This window comes from Prinia subflava, chromosome 5 (assembly GCF_021018805.1).
Source record: "Prinia subflava isolate CZ2003 ecotype Zambia chromosome 5, Cam_Psub_1.2, whole genome shotgun sequence".
Taxonomy (NCBI): domain Eukaryota; kingdom Metazoa; phylum Chordata; class Aves; order Passeriformes; family Cisticolidae; genus Prinia; species Prinia subflava.
This window is the reverse complement of record NC_086251.1, coordinates 49,149,670-49,172,554: the sequence shown is the minus strand read 5'-3', so window position 1 is coordinate 49,172,554 and position 22,885 is coordinate 49,149,670. Positions and strand designations below refer to the sequence as shown.

At 42.9% G+C, this 22,885-nt stretch overlaps 1 protein-coding gene across 1 annotated transcript in view; it reads left to right on the top strand.

Moving 5' to 3' along the window:
• The window catches only part of SYNE3 (spectrin repeat containing nuclear envelope family member 3), a 66,249-nt gene that overhangs the window by 11,253 nt on the left and 32,111 nt on the right, over positions 1-22,885 (top strand). Inside the window, exons 2-7 of the mRNA XM_063399298.1 lie at positions 9,885-10,042; positions 13,000-13,172; positions 13,582-13,891; positions 18,835-18,996; positions 19,717-20,061; positions 21,218-21,354. Of these exons, the coding sequence (XP_063255368.1) occupies positions 9,899-10,042; positions 13,000-13,172; positions 13,582-13,891; positions 18,835-18,996; positions 19,717-20,061; positions 21,218-21,354 (1,271 nt within the window). The 5' untranslated portion in view covers positions 9,885-9,898. The remainder of the gene's footprint in view (positions 1-9,884; positions 10,043-12,999; positions 13,173-13,581; positions 13,892-18,834; positions 18,997-19,716; positions 20,062-21,217; positions 21,355-22,885) is intronic.

Here is a 22,885-nt window from a genome sequence, read left to right as displayed (position 1 = left end):
TTGCTTGCGTTGTGCTCATTAAACCCAAACAAGGTTAGCAGATGCTCTGCTCTGTGGTGCTTCAGCAATTGTCCTCATCAGAACTGGACATATTTTCCTTCAGGAAGCTAATAACTGGCTTCTCCTGTTTTATGAATCAACCTTTTGCAAGGTACCTGCTGAGCCCTGATCTGTAAATTGAAAGGGAAATAATGGAGAAAAATGTCAGTGATATGCAATGCCTTTAAAATACAGCAGGTGTTTATGTTATCTTTAGAAGATAGCTTTGGAGACTAGTGGGGAGATATTTTTATTTCTTTTAGACAAAAGTCGAGTTTGTGCCTTAATGTCTATTACTCCTTGTAGAAGAATTATATATTACTCGGTTTAAACAAATCTATAGCTTTATACCTTTTCCTTCTTTCAAGTGTTTGAGAATAGGTCTGCCAGTGTGTGTGCACAAATCCTTGGCTGATGTGGACCCCTGTTGCTCTAGATGTATCTCTGTGTTAGCTCTCTGGCAGCCCCAGGGATATGTCCCACAATATTTAGGGTGGAATTTTCAAACTTGCTGAGAAGCTGCACGTCCTGAGGCCCCCTTGGGGTCCGAATGGAGCAGAGCTGCCTGATCTCTTCAGAAGGGGACGGGGGGGGGAATGAGAAAAAGAGCCTTGGTTTCTCGCAGTACTCTATTTCTAAAAGGCAGTTGCTAGTGGATGATAGGTGTGAGAAGAAAAAGCCTTGGCTTTCCTTGGGTAATTATCTGTGACCACAGCTGTAAATGGCTCTCTGGCCCTCCTCACTGGGGGATGGCTGCTCACAGACGCAGCTGCCGATTACTCTTCGCTTGAGGTTTGATGAATCTCATCAGGAAGGAGGAGGTTCCGGTCCCCTCTGCGTTTGTAGACGACAGGACTTCGGTCCCCATGAGGCATAAAAGCCTGCTAAAAGGCGTCCTTCCTCCGCGCTGTGGAGTCCCGAGGCACAGGGAGCCGGGCCGGGCAGTGCTGGGCTGTTCCAGCCGGCTGGAGGGCTCTGTGGGGCTGCAGCCAGATGTGGCCGTGCTCTTTAACCCACACGGCCTGGCGAGCTCCACTGTGGGAGGGTGACCAAGACGTGGAAACTGCAAGAGTTCAGGCAAAAATGAGTCACGAGAAAGCAGCCTGTTTAATTCAATTCCAAGAATGTTCTCAACTGCTCGAAATTAATTTATAACCAGCATTTTGCAGTGGTCTGCTTTGTTTGTGAGCTTGGGATGAGCTCGCTGGCAGTTCTAATAGTGTATTTTGTTTGGGATGCAGGCAGGCCTTGTTTGCCTGTGGGTTTCTCTGAACACAAAGCAGTGCTGTTTTGCAATATAAAGCCTGACATTATCAGATTAATGCAAATATTACTTTTAATTATGTACTGAGTGCTGACTGTTTAGGTATAGCTACTTGCTGTTTAGGTAAAGCCTTCTGTGTGTTCTTGACAGCATTTCAATTGTTCATCTCTTTCAGGGGTCATTTTTCTCTTTCTTTATATAAACGGATTTTTCTGTTCCGTGAAAATGAAAATCTGCTAATTTTTCCATAACCATATGCTTTGATCCCAAGAAAATAACTCCTAATCAACAGCTTTAGTATCTAAAATTAGTATTGTCCCACTTGCTACTTTTTTTTTCAATTCCATAAGTGTCACTTTCACTGTCATTAACATAACTGAACAGATAATGTTTTGAAAGATATGTCTGAGAAATCTTGTTTTGGAGAGTTAGTCCTTCATCTGTTTTAAATGGGACAAAAGACCTGTGCCCTTAGAGCATACTTGTAAAGTACTTGTAAGTGACTTGGTTTCTAAGAAATATTTCTGGTATATACTCGAATCTAAAGATGTATTCGTTTAAAAGCCATGTGTTTAGTGCTCCAAGTTACACACTCAAAGGTGAAATAGTCAAATGATAGTCAAAAATATTTTACCACTGATCTTGTAAGGGGAAAAAATTGCATGTGTAAAAACCCCCCCAAGATCCAAATGTGGAAACAGTGATGTGGAATAGGAAAGGATACAGACTTGCAGACAGACTGACATCTTGTAGCTTTGAGCATCCAAATTAAAACTATAGACCGGTTCAGAACACAGGATTCCTGAAGGTGCATTATCCACCTCTGGTGTGGTTCCTTGCCTGGAAGTGCCTCTCCCTTGCACTGACTCCCCAGGGAATCGCAGGGCTCCCACCCCAGGGTGTCCCCCCGACAGCCTGTGGTTCAGTGCAGTGAATCCCCTTTCCTGCCATGAGATCCAGCCCGTGCTGAGGCCACATGCTCCACCTGGGCTGGAGGGGCTCCACCTGAGTGTCTCTGGTTCCAAGGGGTGGCTGCAGGGCATGGGTGGTGGAAGCATTGCACAATGCAGCTGAAGGCTCTGACAGCTCTCTTCCCTCCATCCCCCGTGTCCCTAAGTGCACACTGATGCCTTGCTTTCATTGCCAAACCCCTTCCGACTTGTCCTCGGTAATCTCTTCGGGACAGAGGCATTATCCTTTTAACTGTAGGGCAATTCTGCTCACCGAGGGTGCTGGGACAGCTCATGTGGCTTAACACTCTGGAGTCCTGATCACGCCTCTGGCCCTTGGGAGCTACCGTGTGACAGGCTGCACAGAAACAAGGAGAGCTGTTCCCAGCTAGCCAGGGAAGATGGGCAGTTTCTCATTGGGGTTGTGATGCCAAACCAAAGCCAAGCAGCACAGCTGGGTATTAAGGATTGCCAAGAAGAGTTACTTGGGACTAGTCTGCAGAGCGAAACTAATCTGCAAAGTGTGTTTGGCAAATAGGGATAACCACACCTTTGAGAAAATTAGGTTGTCTCTACACAATAATATGAGCAGCAAAAGAGGAATGATTTATCAGATATATTATTCACTCTGAATTGTTCACTGATCTCCAGCCAAGGGGCAGATACCACAGACATTTATTAGTCAATATATCAGTGCTGTGACTGGCACCCAGTACTGAGGGATCACATAGTCTGTGAGGACAAGTGAGGGAGATAATTGAATACATAAATATTAGTCTCCAGAGACTGTGAAACTAATGCTGGTGGCTTGCAGGGCTTTTTGGTTGGCTCACTGATGGTAAAACTTAGGGAGCTTATAAAAGCTGAAACCAAACCTACTTGGAAAATTGTCCCCAGCTGCTGGAGATGTGGATTGCTGGTAAACCCACAGATATCTTTTGGGTAATTTCCCCATCAGATTCCCTGTTCCCTTTGCTGAAGCTGTAGAGCAGAGGTGTTTAACCTGTGATTTCCCAGACTAAAGTGTCTGTGAATGGTAACTAGGAAAATGAAGGCTCTTGTTACTAAGTTTGAAGTCACTAAAAAGATATCTGCATGTCAGCAGAGACATTTGAAGTGGTACAGATTAGAAAAGGCTGAAAATCACCCTCTGCAGCATTTATTAACAGAATCTTCAACTTTGTTCTTGTCCTTTCAAGTATTTCCCTACTGCTTAGAGGCAAGAAACAAAGTGTCTTTGAACCCAAGTTGTTATCTGTAAAAGGGATAGGATAGTCTTACTTCCCAGGAGGGCTGACTGAATAAATGCTCTGAAGATTGTTTATACCTCAATAATGTGGGGATAGAAAAGCAAAATCTAAACCAGACAGCTATTAATACAGATACTCTGTCTCCTTGATGGTAACAAAAGTTGTAGACCAGAATTAAACCCTGCATTTTACTTATCTAATGGAATCATGATGGACCAACCTGTCTCCTAGAGTGGCCTGGAAATGCAGAAGTTAGTGTGTGGAGCGTATGGAATGGGGAGAGATTTGTAATTAAGAGTCCTCACTTACTCTTTTAACTTCCAAATTACTTGAAGATTGAGATAAAAAATAAAAATGCTGTGATCAGATCAACTGGTTATCATTCCCTAGAAGGGAAGATGGCTCCAGGACCCAATTCTGCCTTACTTGTATGCTATGATTCCATTCAGGTATAAAACTAATTTTAAATTTCAATCCCCCTTTTTAAGGAAATGGCTTCTTAGACTTGGAAATTATATACTTAAGGAGATGGCTTCTTAGACCTGGAAATTATATATTTTCCCCAGCAGTCTTAGGAAACAAAAAGATATCCCACTTGTACTGGCTCTCACCGAAGTCTGAAATTAGTTTCTAAACAAATGGCTGAAAAAAATCAGGTATTTTTTTAAGAGTTAACCTGCACAGAACATGTGTCTGCTTTTCAGTTTTTGGTAACAAAGAGAATATTGTCAGGTGTGATCATGTTGTGACAGAATGCCTTGCATTAGCCATAGATTTCCTGTGGACTGTTTTGTAAGGGAGAGGAAGAGGCTGTGATATGGATGAGTGCTGTGTGTACTCATAATGTTGCATTCCTTGTTTGAAGGGGATGCTTGTAATGAGGATATGGATGTGTTTATTCAAAAAAACCCTATTCACAGTCTAGCTCGTTAATTAGGGCAAACAATTGCTGACTGCCATAAACATTCACTGCTAATAACACAGGAGAGGGCTGTGTTGGAAGATGGCCAAGGTGATAGGATTATGTTTTGAGCCACTGGGAATAACTACACCTTTTATTTGAAACCTTGAGAGCTCCTGCACCTACTTGGGCAGTTTAACTGGGCTCTGCATGGGTGCAGCTGCTCTCCTGGATGCTTTCAGGAAGGCTGCTAGGGCTGGCTGGATTCAAAATTCACATTAGCTCTTCCTGGAGTAGACCAAGAATATTCAGTTTTGGAAAGGCTTGGGTCAGTGCTCTGTGGTCTGTGCCAGCTCCTGACCTCTGCTCCAATCTGAAGCAGACAGACAGAGCTCCCAGCTCAGCACCTCCTCAGAGCCCTCTTTATAGAATCTAGGGAAGCTGAAAAGTTACTAAATTATCCCAGATATAAAATTCCCAGAACCAAAATTGCTTCCACACCCACATGTTTGTCTAAAATTTAATACAGTTCAGTGGGCTTTTTTAAAATCTTTTTTTCTTTTTTTTTCCACATTCAATCCCAGAACCAAATGAAAAGGGTTATGAAAAGTTTGAAGTATTTCAGTAACTGGAAAATAGTCTCCCTAATGGTGAGTGGTTTGAATTTTCCTGGACCATTTTTGTACTTTTATTTTTGTAAGAACTGGGTTCTGGAAACTAGTCAAGTAGTACGTGAATATAAGAATCCAAGACATATTGAAACCATTTAAAAGCCTATGTTCTAGAAATGTAGAGTTTAAAAGAATGTGTAAAATGGGAGTGGTTGTAAGAAATGTTTTAACAGATTTAAATTTAAAAAGAACCCTGAACCCCCAGTATGACTGGCAAAGAGAAAATTGTACATTAAGAAACATTGCAAAATAATAGGATAATCCTAAGAAAGACACCGCACTTGCAAAATAATTTTAAAAGCTCTCAGTAGTGTATTACAAATATTAAATAAGTAAATCTTGCAATGTCCCAGGAGAGTTATTAGATGCACTAACACAGCTCCTGCAGGGGCTGTACTTAGGGGATAACTGCTCAGAGAAATTTGGCCCAGTGAGTGCCAGGTGGGTCACAGAGGGGTGACCTCTGCCTGTGTCTGTCGGGGTCTGCAGAGGAAACCCAGACATGTCCATGGCTCCCAGAGCTATAGTGCAGAGCAGTCAGCTCATTCATTTATCTGCTCTTGCAGCAAGATGGCTCCAAGACCACAGCTGAAACAAAGCTGCCTCTGCCTCTCTTCAGCCCAGCCCAGCACAACTGGAGCAGATTTTAAAAGCAAAACCCAGCTTGCTGTTGCTTTGGATCTCATTAATTCACATTGGGGTATTCAGCCTGTGGGCAAGCTGGGGGTACAGCGTATGTGCCCCCCAGCATCCTTGCAGCTGCCCCTTCTCCTCCAGGATTTGGGGAAGAGGTGGTAGGCTGCAGTAATCTGACTTCCCTCCTTGCTAAATGGTTTTGTGCTTGGATGAGAGAGCGGGAGAGGAGTGATGCTGGCTTGAGACAAGTGTGTGCTGTGTCGGGTGTTCACCTTTCCCTCTTCCAAAGGTACAGGTATCCCGTGAGTGGAACTGAGCCTCAGACAAACCAGAGCAAGCCCTGGTTGTGCTGTGCATGTCCATGGGTCTGGCAGAGCTGGGCAAGGGCTCTGTGGCACTGAAACGTGTGTGCCTCCCAGACCCTGCCAGGCGCTGTTCTGGGGGTCACGGAGGGTGATTCTGAGAAGGTGGGAAGAGTTGTGCTGTGGGAGAAGTTCAGCTACAAGTTTCTGCAGGTAATCTGTCTTGCATTTTCCTGTTCCTAAAATGTGCTTTTTGTAACCTGTGGATATACTGCAGGAGCTGTTCTGGGTCTGTTCTGTTTAACACTCTGAAATACGCTTCTTCGTTACCTCTACCAAGAAACTGTTACTGCATACACACAGATAAAGGTTGGTTTTGCTCAGCATCTATGCCAGAATTTCTTAGGCATCGTTATTGTCCTCATTTAGTAATATATATAGAGATGCCAAGTGATTTCCACAGTGTAAATGTGCTCTGCACAGTATGAGTTAATACACTGATTCAAGTGGCATTAGATGGGAAGCAGTTTTGAACAGCTGGATGCATTTGAAAATAACTGATAAGAATTATTTGTACAAATTGCTCAGAGGATCTCACCAGTGCTTAAGGGGAGACGTTCCATGGCACAGTGGGTTCCAGAGACCGAGCCTGGGATAGAGCTGTTTCACCACTGTACAGGTGTCCCTAATGGTCTGCTCCTCTTACAGGTTGGTGTATGAATGACGTCTTTGCACAGCTCTATAGGTCTGTTCCAGGAGCCTCTACATCTCCTTTGTCCTTTTTGTACTGATCAGGGTCCAGAAGTATTGCTCAATTTCATCTCCAGAAGTATTGCTCAATCTTTTAGTTCCAGTGATTCCACAGAAATGGGGTGAATGCTGGTGATTGGTTAACTTTTATCCACTGATCATTAGTCACATCTTTAGAAAAAGTTGCAAAGGAGTTACGAATCTTGCCATATCTCAAATAGGCAGCAGTTGTTCTTCCTCCCAAGCAGCCAGTAAGTCAGAAATCATACTTTTACCTTGCAGGTGTAAATCATGCTGTTGGTGCTTGGGAAGGGTTCCAGAACAAAAGTCTGGTGCTGTAGCTGATTGCTTCAGCCAGCATTTGGCTGCCCTGCACGAAGGGAGGACAGGAGGTCTCAAAAGGCAGCCCAATCCAATATTGCAGGTTGTGACTACTATGAAATCCACCTGGGCATTGAGTCCATGCTAAATTTAATAATCTTTGTGGTGCTAGATACAGGAATTGCTTGGTCAGAATCACTCAATGATGTTTTATGCCTGCAGTTTGCAAAGCAAAGTTGTTTCTCCTCCTTAATATTGAAATAACTTTTTTGTGGTTTCGTTTGTTGACTGCTTACATGGGTTGACTGTGTGTGGGTTGGGGGAGGGGCTGTGTTACTGTGAGGTTTTGACAGAAATTCCTTGTGCTCAGAGAGCAGCAGCATGAGGGCAGCGTGTGAGGGGTTTTCTTTCCGTTGGATGACAGTAGGTTTTCCACTGCTTCTTAACCATGTTAGATTACCCTCAACTTTTTGTAAAAAACAGGACTAGGATAACATCATGTTCTGTCTTGGCTACTCCATGACTGGAGTACTGAAGCCAGTTTTAAATATGATATGGATGTTGCCAGGAATAGAAACCTCTCCTAGGAAATGAATGCCACTTCTCGTCAGGGTCTATCCAGCAAATGCACTGTGAGTTTTTGTTTCACAGTAGCATAACTTGGAATCACCACAGCTCATGCTTGAGCATTCAGAAACTGTTTGCCTAGAAATAAATGTATGTATGTGTGTGACAAGGGGAGTTTTAGGGGACAGTCCCTCTACAACTGCCAAGTGTAGTGAGAAATGTAAATGTGAAAATGAGTTGGTTTTTCAGCTGCAATGAGATGCATGCTCTTTTTCAAGAACTGGATTATTGTAGTTCAGAAATGTCAGTTCTGAACCAGTCGTAGTTGGAGAAGGGCACATCTATCTAGCAATCCACTGAGAATAACATTACTCCATTAGCTGGCTTCGTCTTTAGGACTCTTGTGATGTAAGTCAATGATTTTAACTTTAATTATATATCCTGTCATATTTTTTATATTTGAGAGAGGGAGTAGCTGCCCCATGCCACACCACCCTTGCTAAATCCGGTACATCCTGTTTGGTTTTTTTAATTTAACTTTTCAAGGCGAGGTCACTCTTTTTAAAACTACTCTCAAGTTCTGAGAGCTACAGCCTTAGATTCTGTCCTGTCTGACAGGTCTCAGGGAGGAATCCCCTCCTTCATGCAAATGCAGCCGTGCTGGTCTGCACACGGAGGTCTGACCCCGTCCTCTGCTCCAGCTGCCCCCATGGGTGGTGCAGTCCTGCTCTGCAGGTGCAGTTCTTTGGTCCTGTGCTGGGACCTGTTGAGTAGAAAGCCTGCTGACAGCTGGGAAGCAGCAATTCAGACTGTTGTGAATGCTGACATTTCATTCCTCTGGGCTAATGTGGAAGAAAACTCACTGGGAGCTGCAGGGAAGGACCTCTAATATTGCATGAATCCTTTTACCTCATGGGAAGGAACATCGGCAGGATGGTGGGGAGCTTGCTGCTTGTGAGCAGAGGGATGGCTCTCCCTTGTAAAGACTGAGCTGCTGAGAGCTATGGGGGTTGCAAAACACCATTGGTCCAGCTTCACCAGGAGCTGTGCTCTGCTCTCACACTGAGCACTTTCTTCCACATGGATCGTTTCATGGAAACTGAGGGGCTCTGTAGAGCTGAATCCTGCACAGCAAACTTGGGTTCAGTAATTAAGTCTCAAACTTTGTGCTGGAAAAATCTTTCAGTGATGAATAACAAAGAGGAAGAATATTTTATTTTCCACAAAACACTGGCTGCTTGGCTGGCAGTAGTTGTAGGATGTGATCCAAAGCCATTGAATGTCAGTGCCTCTCGTTCTGTTCACTTCAGTGGAGCTGACCTACAGGGTGCTTTGTTATGGCTCATCCTTGTTAGTCAAGTTTAGTCCAGCAGTCCTAGGGGTGAACCTAGGATCTCTCTGCTCTATTGTACAGGCACAAAGGAGGCTGTCTGGGCAGTGGACAGCTTGTGCTCTAAACAGAGACATCAACAGAGCAACCAAGCATCATACATTCCTGCTGATTGGGAATGGGCAACAGGAGAGAGGGAGAGGAAAATTAAAAGCTTGAAGTCTGGTATGGAGTTAAAGAGATCCACCAGTGCTGATAATCTCCTCTGAAGGCTTGTTTGTGGTTAGTCTTGGAAGCTGATGGCCAATTCCTGTTGTCTGTATATCCCAGACTCTCTGCACGTGCATTCAGGTAACCTCTGCATGGTCTCAGCAGAAGTTAACTGAGCGTCTGAGCATCTGATCCTGTTCCCAGCAGCTTTAACACCTCTACAACAGCAGTTTATACACCTCTGAGTTAAGCATGTGCCAAAGCACAAAGTTAGTCTGGTGTCAGGTGCTCAGTACATGACCCCAGAACGGCATTGGGAGAGCTTCACACTGACATGACTCTAGGAAGAAACAGAAAGTGTTTGTGTTTGGTGTAGCTAATCTGGAATACACCACAAACACCCAATTAATCTCATTTAAAAGCTTTGAATTAAGTCTGTTTACTGTAATGGAGACTCCCACAGTTCTCCACCTTCTTTTTGTTTCCTGGTGTATTTTCATTTGGGAAAGCTGCAGTGTGAATATGTTCTCTGTGCTCAACTGAACAGCGATACTGCTGTAGTTTTTGGTACTATAACTCAAAGGGAAAGCCACAACATCATCAGCTTTTCTCCCTTGCTCCTTTGGATTGCCTTTCAATCCTGCTCAGGTCTTAGCCAGAACCTGCTTACCTCCCTGTTTCCTCTCCTGCCAGCTCCTTCACATGCGATGACTCAGCAGCTACAGGATGAATTTGACAGCAGCGTGGAGAACGCAGAAGCTTGGATGAAGGCCATCCAAGAGAGGCTGAGGATCAATGACAACACCAAAGGACCTCGGTCTGCCCTAGAAGCCAGACTGAGAGAGACTGAGGTAAGGCAAGAGTGATGGAATTCGGATGGAAATCACTGCTGCCATTCTTACAGCAGTTCTTGCTCTGAGCTCAGGAGTTTTCCATGAGGAAATTGTCAGCTGCCCCTACTTTTTGGAGCATTGGGCCTGTGTAGATGGGTTCTTTTTAAATTTTCCATTTGCAAATTGTTTACAGATGTAGAAAAAGAGGACAGCAATTTGCTGTCACAGGCTTCCAAGCTTTTCATATTGATTTGAAACACTAGCAGCAGGTTTGGCAGGTTAAAATGTTTACACTCTCGTCAAGCCTGGAACAATTTGATTTCTGCTCGCAATTACCATAGTAATTTGCAGATGATCAGCATATCCTATAAGAGAATCAGATCACATTAGGGTTCCATCCCCTCCAGGACTCTGGCACTGACAGGAAAAGATTGCAGTGTCCTGGTAATGGGCTGTTTTAGAGTAATTCCTTTGTCCTTTTCCATAACCCTGATGATCACAGGGTTTACAGACACCCTTTATGATCCATTTAATGAAAAGATAAAAGTTCTCATTTTTTCCTGGTTTTACTTAATCTGTTGTATAACTTCTCACAGAGATCATGTTGCAGATTGTGCCTGCTCTCTTCCAGTGATTTCACATTCATTAACTTCAGTTTCATTCGATGTTATCTAGGTCTTGTAATCTCAGAGAAGGAAACACTCTTGTTTGTCCCATTTGTACCATTCATGATTGGAGGGAGTGGTGATATTTCTGTGACTAACATTGAAACTATTTTTATACTTTTATTACCTTTAATTCCACGTAATCTGTTCTTTAATTTAAATGGCAAGATCTTTCCCATTGTTATTTTCCCCAAAGTCTCTCCTTTTGTGTGTGTACTTATATTTGGCCTGCCTCTTCTGAAGCTTAACAAAAAACGTTGATGGCTTACATGGATGATAAGGTAGATTATAGTGATGTCTTCAGCCTTTTTTCTTAACTGTGGTTTATTGGAGGATGGATCTTGCCTCTGGCATAATATAGAGACTGTTCATGGAGTGATGGATGGTGGCTAGACTGCATGTCAGTCATAAAAATCTGAAGCATTTTATCTTGGTCTATAGTTTTATTTTTCTGACCTTAAATTATTTTCACAATTTTCTTTCATCTGGGAAACTATGATGTGTACAGTCTCAAGAAACACACAAGAAACACAGGAGCTGAAGTAGAAGAGTAGTAGTTTGGCAAAGGGGGAACATTCATGGCAGAGATAACAAGTTATAAGGTCTAGAGATTTGTGGTGATGTGATATGGCCTGAACTGCTGAAGCCTGTTTACTTCTGTGGGCTTTAGAGTAGGTCTCTAACATGCAAAAAGTCATGTTAAGAGATTCTTTCAACTCAGACTTCGGAGATTCTAAAGATTAACAAGCTCTTTCTTCCTGTGTGTACTTAACCACCTCCTGCTCCTCCATCCTGCCTCCTTTCTGGGCCTGGCTTCTGTCCTCATTATGTGCTTTCCGCTTCACTTATTGGCTGGTTTGAAATCCAGTGATCCATTTTCAGTTCCTTTTTTGCACCTGGCATGCCAGGTTTTTATTCATGCTTCCTTCCTGTGGTTTATTTTCTGTTAATTTTTCAGTGAAAATGTCAGCCAATGAGACAAATCATATAAAAACAGATTTGAAAAAGAAAAATGACTGTACAGCCACTGCTTTCTCTCCAGCTGTTTGCTTCTAATTGCTGGAAGAATATCAGGCTTAGAATACAGCTTTTCTCTTACACTTTACCTATTGGATGATAGCTGTAGCTTGTATTTTCTTGCTTTACCCCCTGCCCTTTGCCCTGCTTCCCTGGATTCTTTTAATCACACCTTTCTTAGTAAATAATTTCCCCAAACAACTGTTTATACATGCATGTATGCTGCCTACATGCCAAAAGATCAGGTTTTGCTTTTCCCAGAATGTGGGACTGAAGATCCAAAGGCCTTTTACTTGTCTCACCTTTGCAGTACCTGACTTCTTCAAATCCCATTGGCCTAATTTTACCAAAAGTAATCGCCGATTTTGAAAATCTTGGTGTTTCCATTGTAGAAGCCTTTTTCTTCAAACTGGAAAGCTTGCAGTTTGCCAAGATTTTATGGAAGAGCAGCAAGAAAAGCTAATTTGATAGTATCAGAAGTTTGGATAGAGAAATGTTGAAAGCTGACTTCCGAATTGGGGGATGATTAATCTGTTAAATTGTACAGAACTAGTGCTGATTTTTCCATCTCTGGATATTTAAAATTAGATGACTCCTCTTTCAGTTCCTGGCATTACTATTTGTGTAAGACACACATTTTCACCAATTCATAACTTAGCAATTTAGGGTCAAAGCAAAAGTTGGTAGTAGGCAGAAAATTCCACTAGTTAATTTCTCTTGGCTTTGTTTCTAAGCCAACTTTTATTTGCACTAGGAAGCCTTTTTATGATTAGAAGCTTCAGGATTTCTTATAGTATAGCTTTGAGAGTTTGCAGTGTAGCCTGTGGAGATTGCCTCTTTGTGCTTTGGCAGGTGGGGGAGAGCAGCTGGCCTGTGGCAACACACTGCTGTAACCTTATAGCAGCAATGGAAACCCAGCCACAGGCATTTCATAGAGGATAGCCTGGTTTTTGTAGCTAACTTAAATGTTTTTCAGCTGCTGTGTGGTTTTCAATTAAATCCAGTCCTTTAGGATGTTTAAGAATAAACATGTCTGAAAAAACATTCATGTTTCCCTTTCAGGAGAAAATGCAGCAGGGAGTTAGGTGGGAAGGGTTAATGGTCTGTGTTGTGTAGAAACATTTCCATCCCACGCTAGTGCTGTGTTGATGACTGGACTCGATGATCATGAGGGTCTTTTCCAACCTAAATGATTCTATGAGTTCATGATTCCTGGGTAAAAACAAAGTTTACGTTTCATCAGTTGTGCTTGTTTTCTTTCCATGCTTTCAGTGTCATTTGTTTTTCTCATAGAAAATACGTGCACTGGAACCAGAAGGCAGCTTGAAAATGGACTTGATTCTTGTGAAGGCAGATGCTGCTCTTCGCAGCATCAGTGAGGATAAGAGGCATGAGGTGCTCTCTAAACTAAAGGACATTAAAGCCTTGTGGGAAGAGACAGCCATATACATTACTCATTGTCACAGGTAAGACAAACATGCTCTTGAGGCAGCTGTTTCCTCCAGTGCTTTCATGAAGTGCTTCCTGCTTCTCTCTGCTGCCTGGGTTGTAGATAGCAATTCCCTGCTAATCCCAGTCCCGTGAAGATTTTGGGTACTGTGTGGGGAGAGAGGATCAGTGAGACCTCAGTGCTCTGCCTTCACAACCTGGCCCTCATGGTCTGGAAAGATGAGTTTGGTCAGGCATAGGAAATACAGAACATTTCCTCCCCAAAGCAGAGAGGACCTGGGACGTGAATCCAAACCCTGTGGAGTCAGAGCGAGTTAAAATTGCTGAGAACCTTGTGCACTGCTTTGTAGGCCCTTTTGAAGCTGTTGGTCTGCACTGCTCCCATCATCATTTCATCTAACTCCTGTCTCTTGCTCTCCCCAACAGCCGCATTGAGTGGGTCTGGCTGCACTGGAGCGAGTACCTGAAAGCCCAGGATGAGTTCTACACCTGGATTCACAACATGAGGGTGACCTTGGAGCCTGACATTGAGTTGCAGCTTGGCTTGAAGGAGAAGCAGTGGCAGCTGAGCCATGCTCAGGTTTTGCAGAACGATGTCCTAAATCAGTCAGTCCTGCTGGAAAGGCTGCTGGAGGAAGCTGCTTCGTTGTTCAGCAGGATAGGTGACCCCAGTGTTGATGAGGATGCTCAGAAGAAAATGAGGGTGGAATATGAAGGAATCAAACAAGAAGCTCAGGTATGCTTATAAAGAGTGGGAGGGTGTTCAAATTCCTCCAATCTATGGTGTTGTTTGCCACTTGCTCCTTGAGTGATGGGGCTTATCTGGTAGGACTGCAACAGGAAGCAGAGCTGAGGACCCCTGTTCTTTCCATCAGTGGATTGTTTGAAACAATTGTCAAGTCCCAAGATGAGCTGTTGTCCTGGGGTGATGTTAATGGGGATGCTCTTAGATGGTGCTTTATAGTGTGTTGTAAAGTAACTGCAGGCTCCTTGCTGTGACCTGGTGAATATTGCTTTAGGTCATCTCTGAATAAGGTTTGAATTGTTCCTCATCTTTCAGCACATTATGTTGCTACATATGCAGTACAAATATACACATACAGTACATATACAGTTCATGTATGACCAGAGGCAGAATACCTGTTCCAGGAGCCAGGGAATATTAGATGGACACAGCCTGGCTGGAGGAAGCAGCATTAGCTGAGACCCAGAGCTGCCCACCCTGCCTGCAGAACTGGGAAACTCAGAGGTGGGAGTCAGCTCTGGCCCAACACTTTGCTCACTGGCCAGTTCCACTATCTGAAAGATTTTCATGCACACAGATACTAATTCTTGCCCAATACTAATCTTCCACTGTGCATAGTTTAACAGGTAGGCTGGTGCAAGACATCCTGCTTCATCTTTCAGTACCAGTGACTTCCTTTCACCCATTTCTGAGTAAAGATTTCAGAAAATGCTTCTATTTTCACTTCTAAAACTCAAATAAAGACAGGATTAGACCATGTGGTATGGCCAAGGGGCAGACATCTGTGGATGAACAGAAGAACTCAATTTCTTACTAACCAAATCAATAGAAATACCTGAAGGGATATTTTAAATGTATATATAGACACATCTATACCAAACATACAGAAATTAAAACCTTGTTTTTGCTCATAGTGACTTCCAGGAATTTTGTAGGCTGGAATTACCTGGTGCAAATAGAAACCATTTTCATTACATTGGTTCTGCTGTCTGCCTCTGTTGTAATGCTGCCTTCTATTACTTCCCACACCTACACACCAGTCCAGAACTGGAGCCTGACAGTGATGGATGCTTTCCCTCCCTGGATGCCTTTGTACAAAGGTAACTTCAGATCACACTGGAAGAACAACAGCATTGGGATGCTTGTTCCATTGCCCTGCTTGCTCCATAGATACACTTTCTCTTCAGAACTAAAATACCCCAGGCCCCAAAAGTGACAAAGAAGCCCCTAAGCAGGCATCTTTTGTGAGCACATAGTTCAGATACTTTTCTAGCCAGAAATATACAACTACTGCTAATGTCTCTCCAAAATCTAGAGTGTATTTGGAAATCCTGTTGCTGCAGCTGCCACAGAGAAGCCACCAGCAGACTTGGGCCTCAGCACTGTTTATTTATTTTTAAAGGTAGATTGCTTGATTACAAGGCATCTGGATATACAATTATGAAGGTTCCTGGGAACTGAGGTGTTGTGTATCTAGATTTAAAATTATCATTCACTCCCTCCTCATGAAAATTGTCTGTGGTTTTGAAGCCGGAGACAGTTGTCAGTTATTTTAATAAAGCTGTTCTTTCAAACAAGTAATTTGAATACTCAAAGCCAGAATGTGACCTCTCTGAGGCTGATTTTACATAGTGTGATTTCTCTAACCGACTTGGATATGTGCTGGCGTAAATGAGATCAGGAAGTGGCTCATACTAGTTAGACAAAATATGTCTTTATGTTTCCAGCCAACTGAGACACTAGAAAAAGCTTTTCTTTGGCATTGGTTATAAATACCACATTTCATAGAAGGATGAAGTAAGAGAATCCAGCTAAGAAATCCCTCTTTCGGGAGGTATGGCACAAAGAAGGGAGTTGGAAAGCCTTGGATTTTGCAGCTGAAGCAAATGAGGGGTTTATTATCTTATGCCAAGGTTACAGGCTTGGGAATTGCATTGGAAAGTATGAAACACTTGTTAGAGAAACCCTGCCACCTCTTCCAATGGGCAGGAGGAGTGAATGAAAGAGACACAGGAGTTGTAAGGGGATTGCTCTGGCCCCTCACATGATGAGAGGCCAGACTAAATGTGCCTTGCACATGCCAGCTGAATGCCTGAGCAGAGGAGGCTCACTGGTGTTTGTAGATTACAGTGGTGTTTGAAGAGCATTTTTAGACCCTGTGCAGTTGTCCAGCTCTATCAGAAGGCAGGCTCTTGGACAGTGTTTCTTAAATGGTTTGCCTGTGATATTGCTTCTCTGGTATGAGCAAATGGTGGGAGGTTTTTTTTTAATTAGTGCTAACATGTGTCTTTAACATTCCCAAATTTTAAAAGCATATAGTTTAATTATGTCGACAGGAGAATTTTTAGATGTGGCAGCCATTTCCTACATGCTTTCCCTTGCCCAGGAAATTAAAAATATGCAGAGGTAAATGTTTGTGTGTTTTAGCATAAATGATGATTGAAGATGGTAAGAAAAGTTATGATATACAGAATGTTGATATTTAGGAAATATATTAAATACTTCTGAGCACATCAAATTAATTTCTGTCCATGTTGGCTCTGTTAACTGAAACCTAGATACTTAAAATAGTTTGCTAAGGTACCCCAAGGGTAAGACTAAAAGCACCAAGAAGGGCTACAGGAGCTTTCTGTACTCTCCTTGAGACTCCACAGAGGGATTTAAAGTAGGAACCTCCTTTATGTTCTCCAGATTGCCTTCCAGAGGAGGCTCATTTGCCTTCACTGACTGTGAAGGGAGCTTAGGGGAGAGGGCTTCCTAAGCCTCTGTCCACCTTCCTTGAGTACCCAGGGCTGGGCATATCCTGCCCTTTCTCTGCAGCCCAAGGCAAACCCATTCTTTTCCTGTCTGTGCTCTTGCTCTTTGCAGAGCCATGCCCTTGCTTCTTGTGTCCTCACGTTAGCCTAGTGAATGTGGATGTTGAATTTCACTCTGTGCTGCTCCCCAAACACCTAATGTAACAGGAGCTAGTGATACCTTACATTTCATCATTGGAAACTTTTCCTGCTTAACCTCTGGTGGAGGGAGGGCTGAGCCAGCTCTCTGTATGACTTTTGTCTGACAACTAGCACAGTCTGTCCAGATCCATGGCATCTATTCCTTGACCGCACACACCAGCAGTGCACCCAAGCTGCTTATTCCTTTGTTTTAGCTGGCCAAGGGTAGGTTGTTTTCACTTCCTTTTGAACCCCCTATATATCAGCCTAAGATTTTTGAGCCTAATAACATCTCTGCTTTGTTATCCTGGTTTACGCCCTCTGGAGCTTCTGCTAGTAAAACAAATCAACCTAATTCCCTGGAGTCAATAAGCTTGGTTCAGTTTGATGTATGGCCCTTTTACACTGCTATAAGATTGAGTTCTTCAGGTCCTTGACCTGAGGTTGAAGGATGAATTGTTTAGCCTCTGCAGATTTGTGAATTGACACACGGGGATTTAGCAAGTGAGGTTCTGCTGGATGCATCTTGGCCACAGAACTCTGCAGTCATAATTCTACCTTTTGGGTTCATCCAAACCTGTCTATGGCTGGTGCTATTAAAGATTGTGCTCTAATAACTGGGCAGCTTTTCATCACCCATGGGAAACAACTCTCCCTTAGCTATCCCTCTTTTGTCCCACAGCAAGTCAACTAACTTGAGGGGAGTCACTCAGGATTTGCACAGGTCAGCAGAGTCTGAGGTGGCAGTGTGAAAAACAGACTGGTGGTATTCCACGTGCAGGGTGGTGCCTTTGTAGTGCACCAAGGGCTTCACCTGTCCCAGAGGGACTGACACCCCCAGGACATGAGGGATCCTGTTGGCCTGGCTGGAGAACAGGCTGACAGAATGGAGATGGCTCACTGCCACCTCAGGCAGGTTGGCAGATGTGGGGACCTGGCCAGGGCCTCACAGGGACAAGGGAAATGCAAAGGGGACTTTTCAGCTCTGCCCACCACTGCAGCTGTCACTCTACTTGCCGTGGAGGGCAGCTGCTCAGTGATGTGTCCTGTATTACACAAAATAAAACTTGGCCCATTGTCTGTGAGAGCAAAGGCTGCTTTCAAGGGTTTGCACAAGGAATGATTTTTTTTAACCTAATGTAACCACAGTGTACCTCAATGGGTCTCCATGCTGACTGGAGAAGGGCAAGAAAAAATCAATCTGGTTTTGCAGAAGATAATATTTAGGATGAATATTATACTAGTGAACCAACAGAGCAGGTGATCTGTGTCAAAATCAAAAAGGCCTGAACTTTGGCTGGCAACAAGGCTAGTCTGAGCAAAGGTGACTCTGACTTGTGAGGAGTGCCAGGCTGCATTAGCAGGCAGCAACTCAAGACGTGCAGGCCCTTGTAAATTCAGGGTAACTTGCAAAAAGGAAGCCTACTTTCCATTGGCTTGAATTTGCTTCCAGGGTCTGTGATACCACCACAGAATAGTTTGTGACCTGCTAAGTACAAAAGTACAGGATTACACAGTTGAAGGTGATGGTCATTTTCCATGGAGTCTGTTTAAATAATGAACTATTTAAAACAATTTTCATGCCTCTATTTTCATTTTGAGAGATAAGAAAGATGTGCTTGCCTTTATATTTAACCCACAAGAGGAATGTAACTGCTTGTCTCTCAAAGTGAAAACCAGAAACAAACTTTTGTCTCTTTCCTTTTTCAAACGAGAGAGTAGGAAGGTTTGGAAAGCCAAAAATTCACCTGACAGGGCCTTGCAGTTTGTGTTTTTAGAGACTTAGACATTGAGAGCCTGCAGCAAAATCCAGACAGGAACAAGCCTTTGTGTACTTTTGTGTTCTGTTTCTCGAGGTAAACTTTGAATTCCTGCAGAGGCCAAGTGTTATCAGGGCTCATGAAAAGGGAGTCTTGTTTATAAATTCTGGGTTACAATGTAAAGGAAAAAGAGCCAGATAAGCCCAGTCCTCATCACTTCTGATGTTTCTTGTTACAGAACAGAGTGAAACTGCTTGAAATGATAACCAAGGAACATGAGCAGTACAGCGCCAGTGTCAACCAGTTTCAATCGTGGCTGAACGGTGTCACAGAGAGATTAAACTGCTGCATTGGAGAAGCAACCAAGTCTTCAGCAGAGGACAAGCTAAAGGCACTGAAGGTCTTTGAACAATATAGCTCTAACAAGGAATTTAAATTCTGTGTTTTTCATGCCTATATGTGTAGCCCAAACCATACAAGGGTGTCCTTGAGAAAAGAATTACAAGTACAAAATAGATGGTGATTTTAGCATGGGCTAGGGTAGATGAGTTGTATGAGGTCCTGCAACTGTTTGTAGGTATGGTTCTTCCAGTATGAGTCACAAACTGGTCTGATTTGTATCTCTTAAAGCCTGATCTCCAACGGTTATGTGATTCTTTGAGAATCTTGTTTAAATAAATCAGATTTGGTAAAATGATCGAAATACACCCTGAAGGTTCACAGTTTTTGAGAGTTTGGAGCTGGTGATGAAAATACCAGTTTTGAGAACAATATCCTTTATTTTGGTGCCAATGCTTTTAATGTTTAATTTAAAATCTCTGAGATCCAACTATTAATATATATCTAATGCCTGCAGATCCTGTTCTCTTTGTCAGGGATCTCAGGTGGTAAGCATTAATGAAAACCAGTATTTTCAGAATCAACGGCAATTAGTATTACTCAGAAGGCAGTCAGATGACTAGCCCTGGCTTCTGGTCACTTCAAAAAAGACATATTTTGAAATAAGAAGTGAAAACCAAAATACATACACCAGGAGAGGCGATCTTTTTTCCTACTGATTTCAGCTTTTTCCCCAGCTTCCCATTCATGCAGATAATCTTTATTAAACTTCTTTTTGCAGGAAATTGCCAAAGACATTAGGAGTGGTGGAAAGAAATGGAAGCACCTTGAAAACCAGTGTGCAGAGGTGATTCAGAATACCTCTCCTCTTGGATCTGCAAGACTGAAGGATGAACTTGAAGAGCTAAGAAAAGCCTTGGAAAAGTTGAAACTGCTGAGTAGTGAGGAGGAGGAGAGATTGCTCAAGATCCAACAGTCTGAAAGTGCCTATGAGTCCCAAGCCAGGCAATTAGAAGCAGACATCCAGAAGCTGAGAAAAGATCTACAGAGACTAGAAAATGATCTGGACCCTGGGGAAGGGGAAAAGACTGAAGATGAGTTTGTAACTCTGTGGAGAAAATGCAATGTAAGTTGTTATCCTTTGTGTGGAGGATCAAGTGCAGCCATAGACTGAACATGCATAGTCACATCCAACAAATGCCTGTCCCACTGGTTAGAGACCATAAGGAAAGAGTATAAGTGTGTGTGAAACACACTGAGGAAAATGTGACTGGCAACAATGGAGTCAACTGCCCCAGCCTGCATCTTATGCTGCACAGAAGGAGCATCCTCCTGTGATAGAGGATGTGCTGGAGTTTGTGCCTAGAGTTCAAAGGGATTGTATGCAAAAAGAGCACAATACAGAGCAAACAACACAATTTGCTCCACTTAAAAAGAAGCAGGAAATTATTACCTCACTGCATATATAAATATACAGACACAAGTACACATATGTCTGAGGTACTTGGTAAGACCACTGCTATATTGTATCTTTCATCTCTGTAAGATAGGTACTTCTCTTCCTTTACTAGCAGACACTTCATCAGTACTAAGAAGTCCCCAGATTGCAACAATCCAGTATTTGCACCAAAAGCAATCTGCTGCAAAAATGAGTGCAAAAAATTTGTCACACATTAAGTAGATGAGAATCTTTACTACTCATTTCCTTTCGAGGGCTGGTTTTGCATTTATTTTCTGTTCTCAAAATGCCTTTCATTGCTGTTTGCATGTCTAGAGCTATGCAGGACTAACTGGGAAAATTATATGCAAAAAGGTTCCAAAAAATTTAGACTGGTTCAATCTAGCTACATTAGCATGGGTTTTAGTTGTTTTTGTTTCCCTGAGTCACCCTAGAATTAAAATTGTCTATACGTGAGTTTCTGAGAAACATCTTTTCAGGGAACCAGATGCTGTTAAGACTGCTCCAAAAATATGCAGCTCATGTTGTACACTGCAATCAGTGAACTGAAACTGGGCCTGTTTGTGATTCACTCTGTTCAAACAGTGAACCCTGCAGATCAGATGCAGAGGCTGGGCAGTGTGAGGGGAGGAGAGAGAGCCTGCTGGAAAAAAAAAACTATTGCTGGCAATGTTTTCTGTCTTTGCAAAGGCCATATTCCTTATAACCAGGAAAAAACACTGAAAAGGAGATTTGTGCATACCCTGAGACACAGCCTTACTACTTCATTTCATATGCCAGACACTACATAAGCTGTGATCTGTTCATTATTTTTATAATTAAGGCAACGAGAGCAGCTCTGGCTGCAGAAGAGTCAAAGATTGAGAGGCTGAAGGCTCAGCTTAAGGAACTGCTACGGTTTTCCCAAGATGTGCAGCCACACGCTGAGAGTGTTGTCTCTGCAATACACCAATATCAAAGGTACTGGGAAGTCTGATTATGGTGGGCAGATGGGGGGAATCTTCTCTCAGGGATTGTCAGGGGCCTAATAAAAAAGTGATATGCCACCCAACTGGAGATGATGGGTAGGAAAAAAAGCTTTTGCTAATGACATCCGCCTCTGTGTTTCAGTAAAGCTGTAATTTTAGCCATTTGCTAGGAGCTGGAGGCTCCTGGTCATTTTCAAGCAGTGATCTTACATCATTAATATTGTGTATGGTTTGAAGAAAATTAGATTGTTGGCAGCTGGTTTGATCTAATTAGCATTTTATAATAATAATTTATGTGTTTTGCTTGCCTTTCATGCCAGCAACTAGAAAATCAGGACAGGAGCTGTGGTAGTAAACGGTTCAGAAGAATTATGGCCCTCCCTTGTTGAGTTTGTTGCGTGACTCACCAGCTTTAGCAATTATTTGGCAGAGATTATTCCCCTTCTCCTGGCAGCTTATATGCATGTTCCTGTTTTCAACTTGCCTTGGGTTGGAAACTCTGAAAGTTAAGCCTCTCCCAGACTTCAGTGTTTCCGTTTCCAGGCTGCCTGGAATCAGGAAGTAAAGAAGCTGCAGCAAATTTTGCAAACTAGAAGAAAGGATCATTTTTTAAGGGAAAAAAGAAGGTCAGTTCTTTTCCTGTATCCCAGCTTATTTCTCTCTGTGCACAGTATGCTGTCCTGCTGGAAGGGTTATAGGTCATTGTGGGAAAGGATTTCAGTTTAAAAACTAGCAAGTAAGCAATGTTGCAAGAGGACCAAGGCAGGCAGGGAACTTGCCTCTGAGTAGAAAATGGCAGCTGCTCCTTTGCCAGCTTCTCTCTAAAGCTTCTTTGGGAAGTCTGGCAGCTTCCCACCGAGCCTGGCAGGGGCAGCAGAGCAAATGGCAGAGGACATGTAAAGTCAGAACTTCTATTTGCGGAGCTTTTGGCCTCTGCAAACGTGCCTTTGTTTAGCCCCGTCACGGCCCAGTGACACAGGTAAGGTTGTTGGTTTTGTTTTTATAGAAAGGCGGTATTGATCCTGATGGGCATTGCTCTTACCTGCCTGTCTTATGAGTTTGCAAGATACTGTTCCCCTATGGCATTTTGCCATGTCAGGCAGGATTCTGCAAACTGGGAGGTCAGGCAAGCTGAGAAAAACAGGAGGCAGCTGCACGGGGTGTGCCACTGCTGGGCCTTGTCACTTGGCTGTGGTTGGGATAAGCTTTTTTTGGAGAGGCCTGGATATTCATAGAAGGTTTGCTGGTTTTTTTCCCCCAATAATAGAGCTGTGTATGTATGTGGATACATATACATAATTACAAAGCTTTTATCAGAATCACCTCTATGTGCTAATACAAATTCAAGTGGTTTTGCAAAATTTAAAAGAATTGTATCTGAAATAAAAATGTATTGTTCACTTTTTGTTTTAACATAAAGTTATCAAAGACCTTTTAATGTATTTTTTTTAAGAAATAAAACCTTGTTTTTTTACAGGCAACTGCAGTTACATTCTAGACACTCCTGAATTGTTTCTCCCATC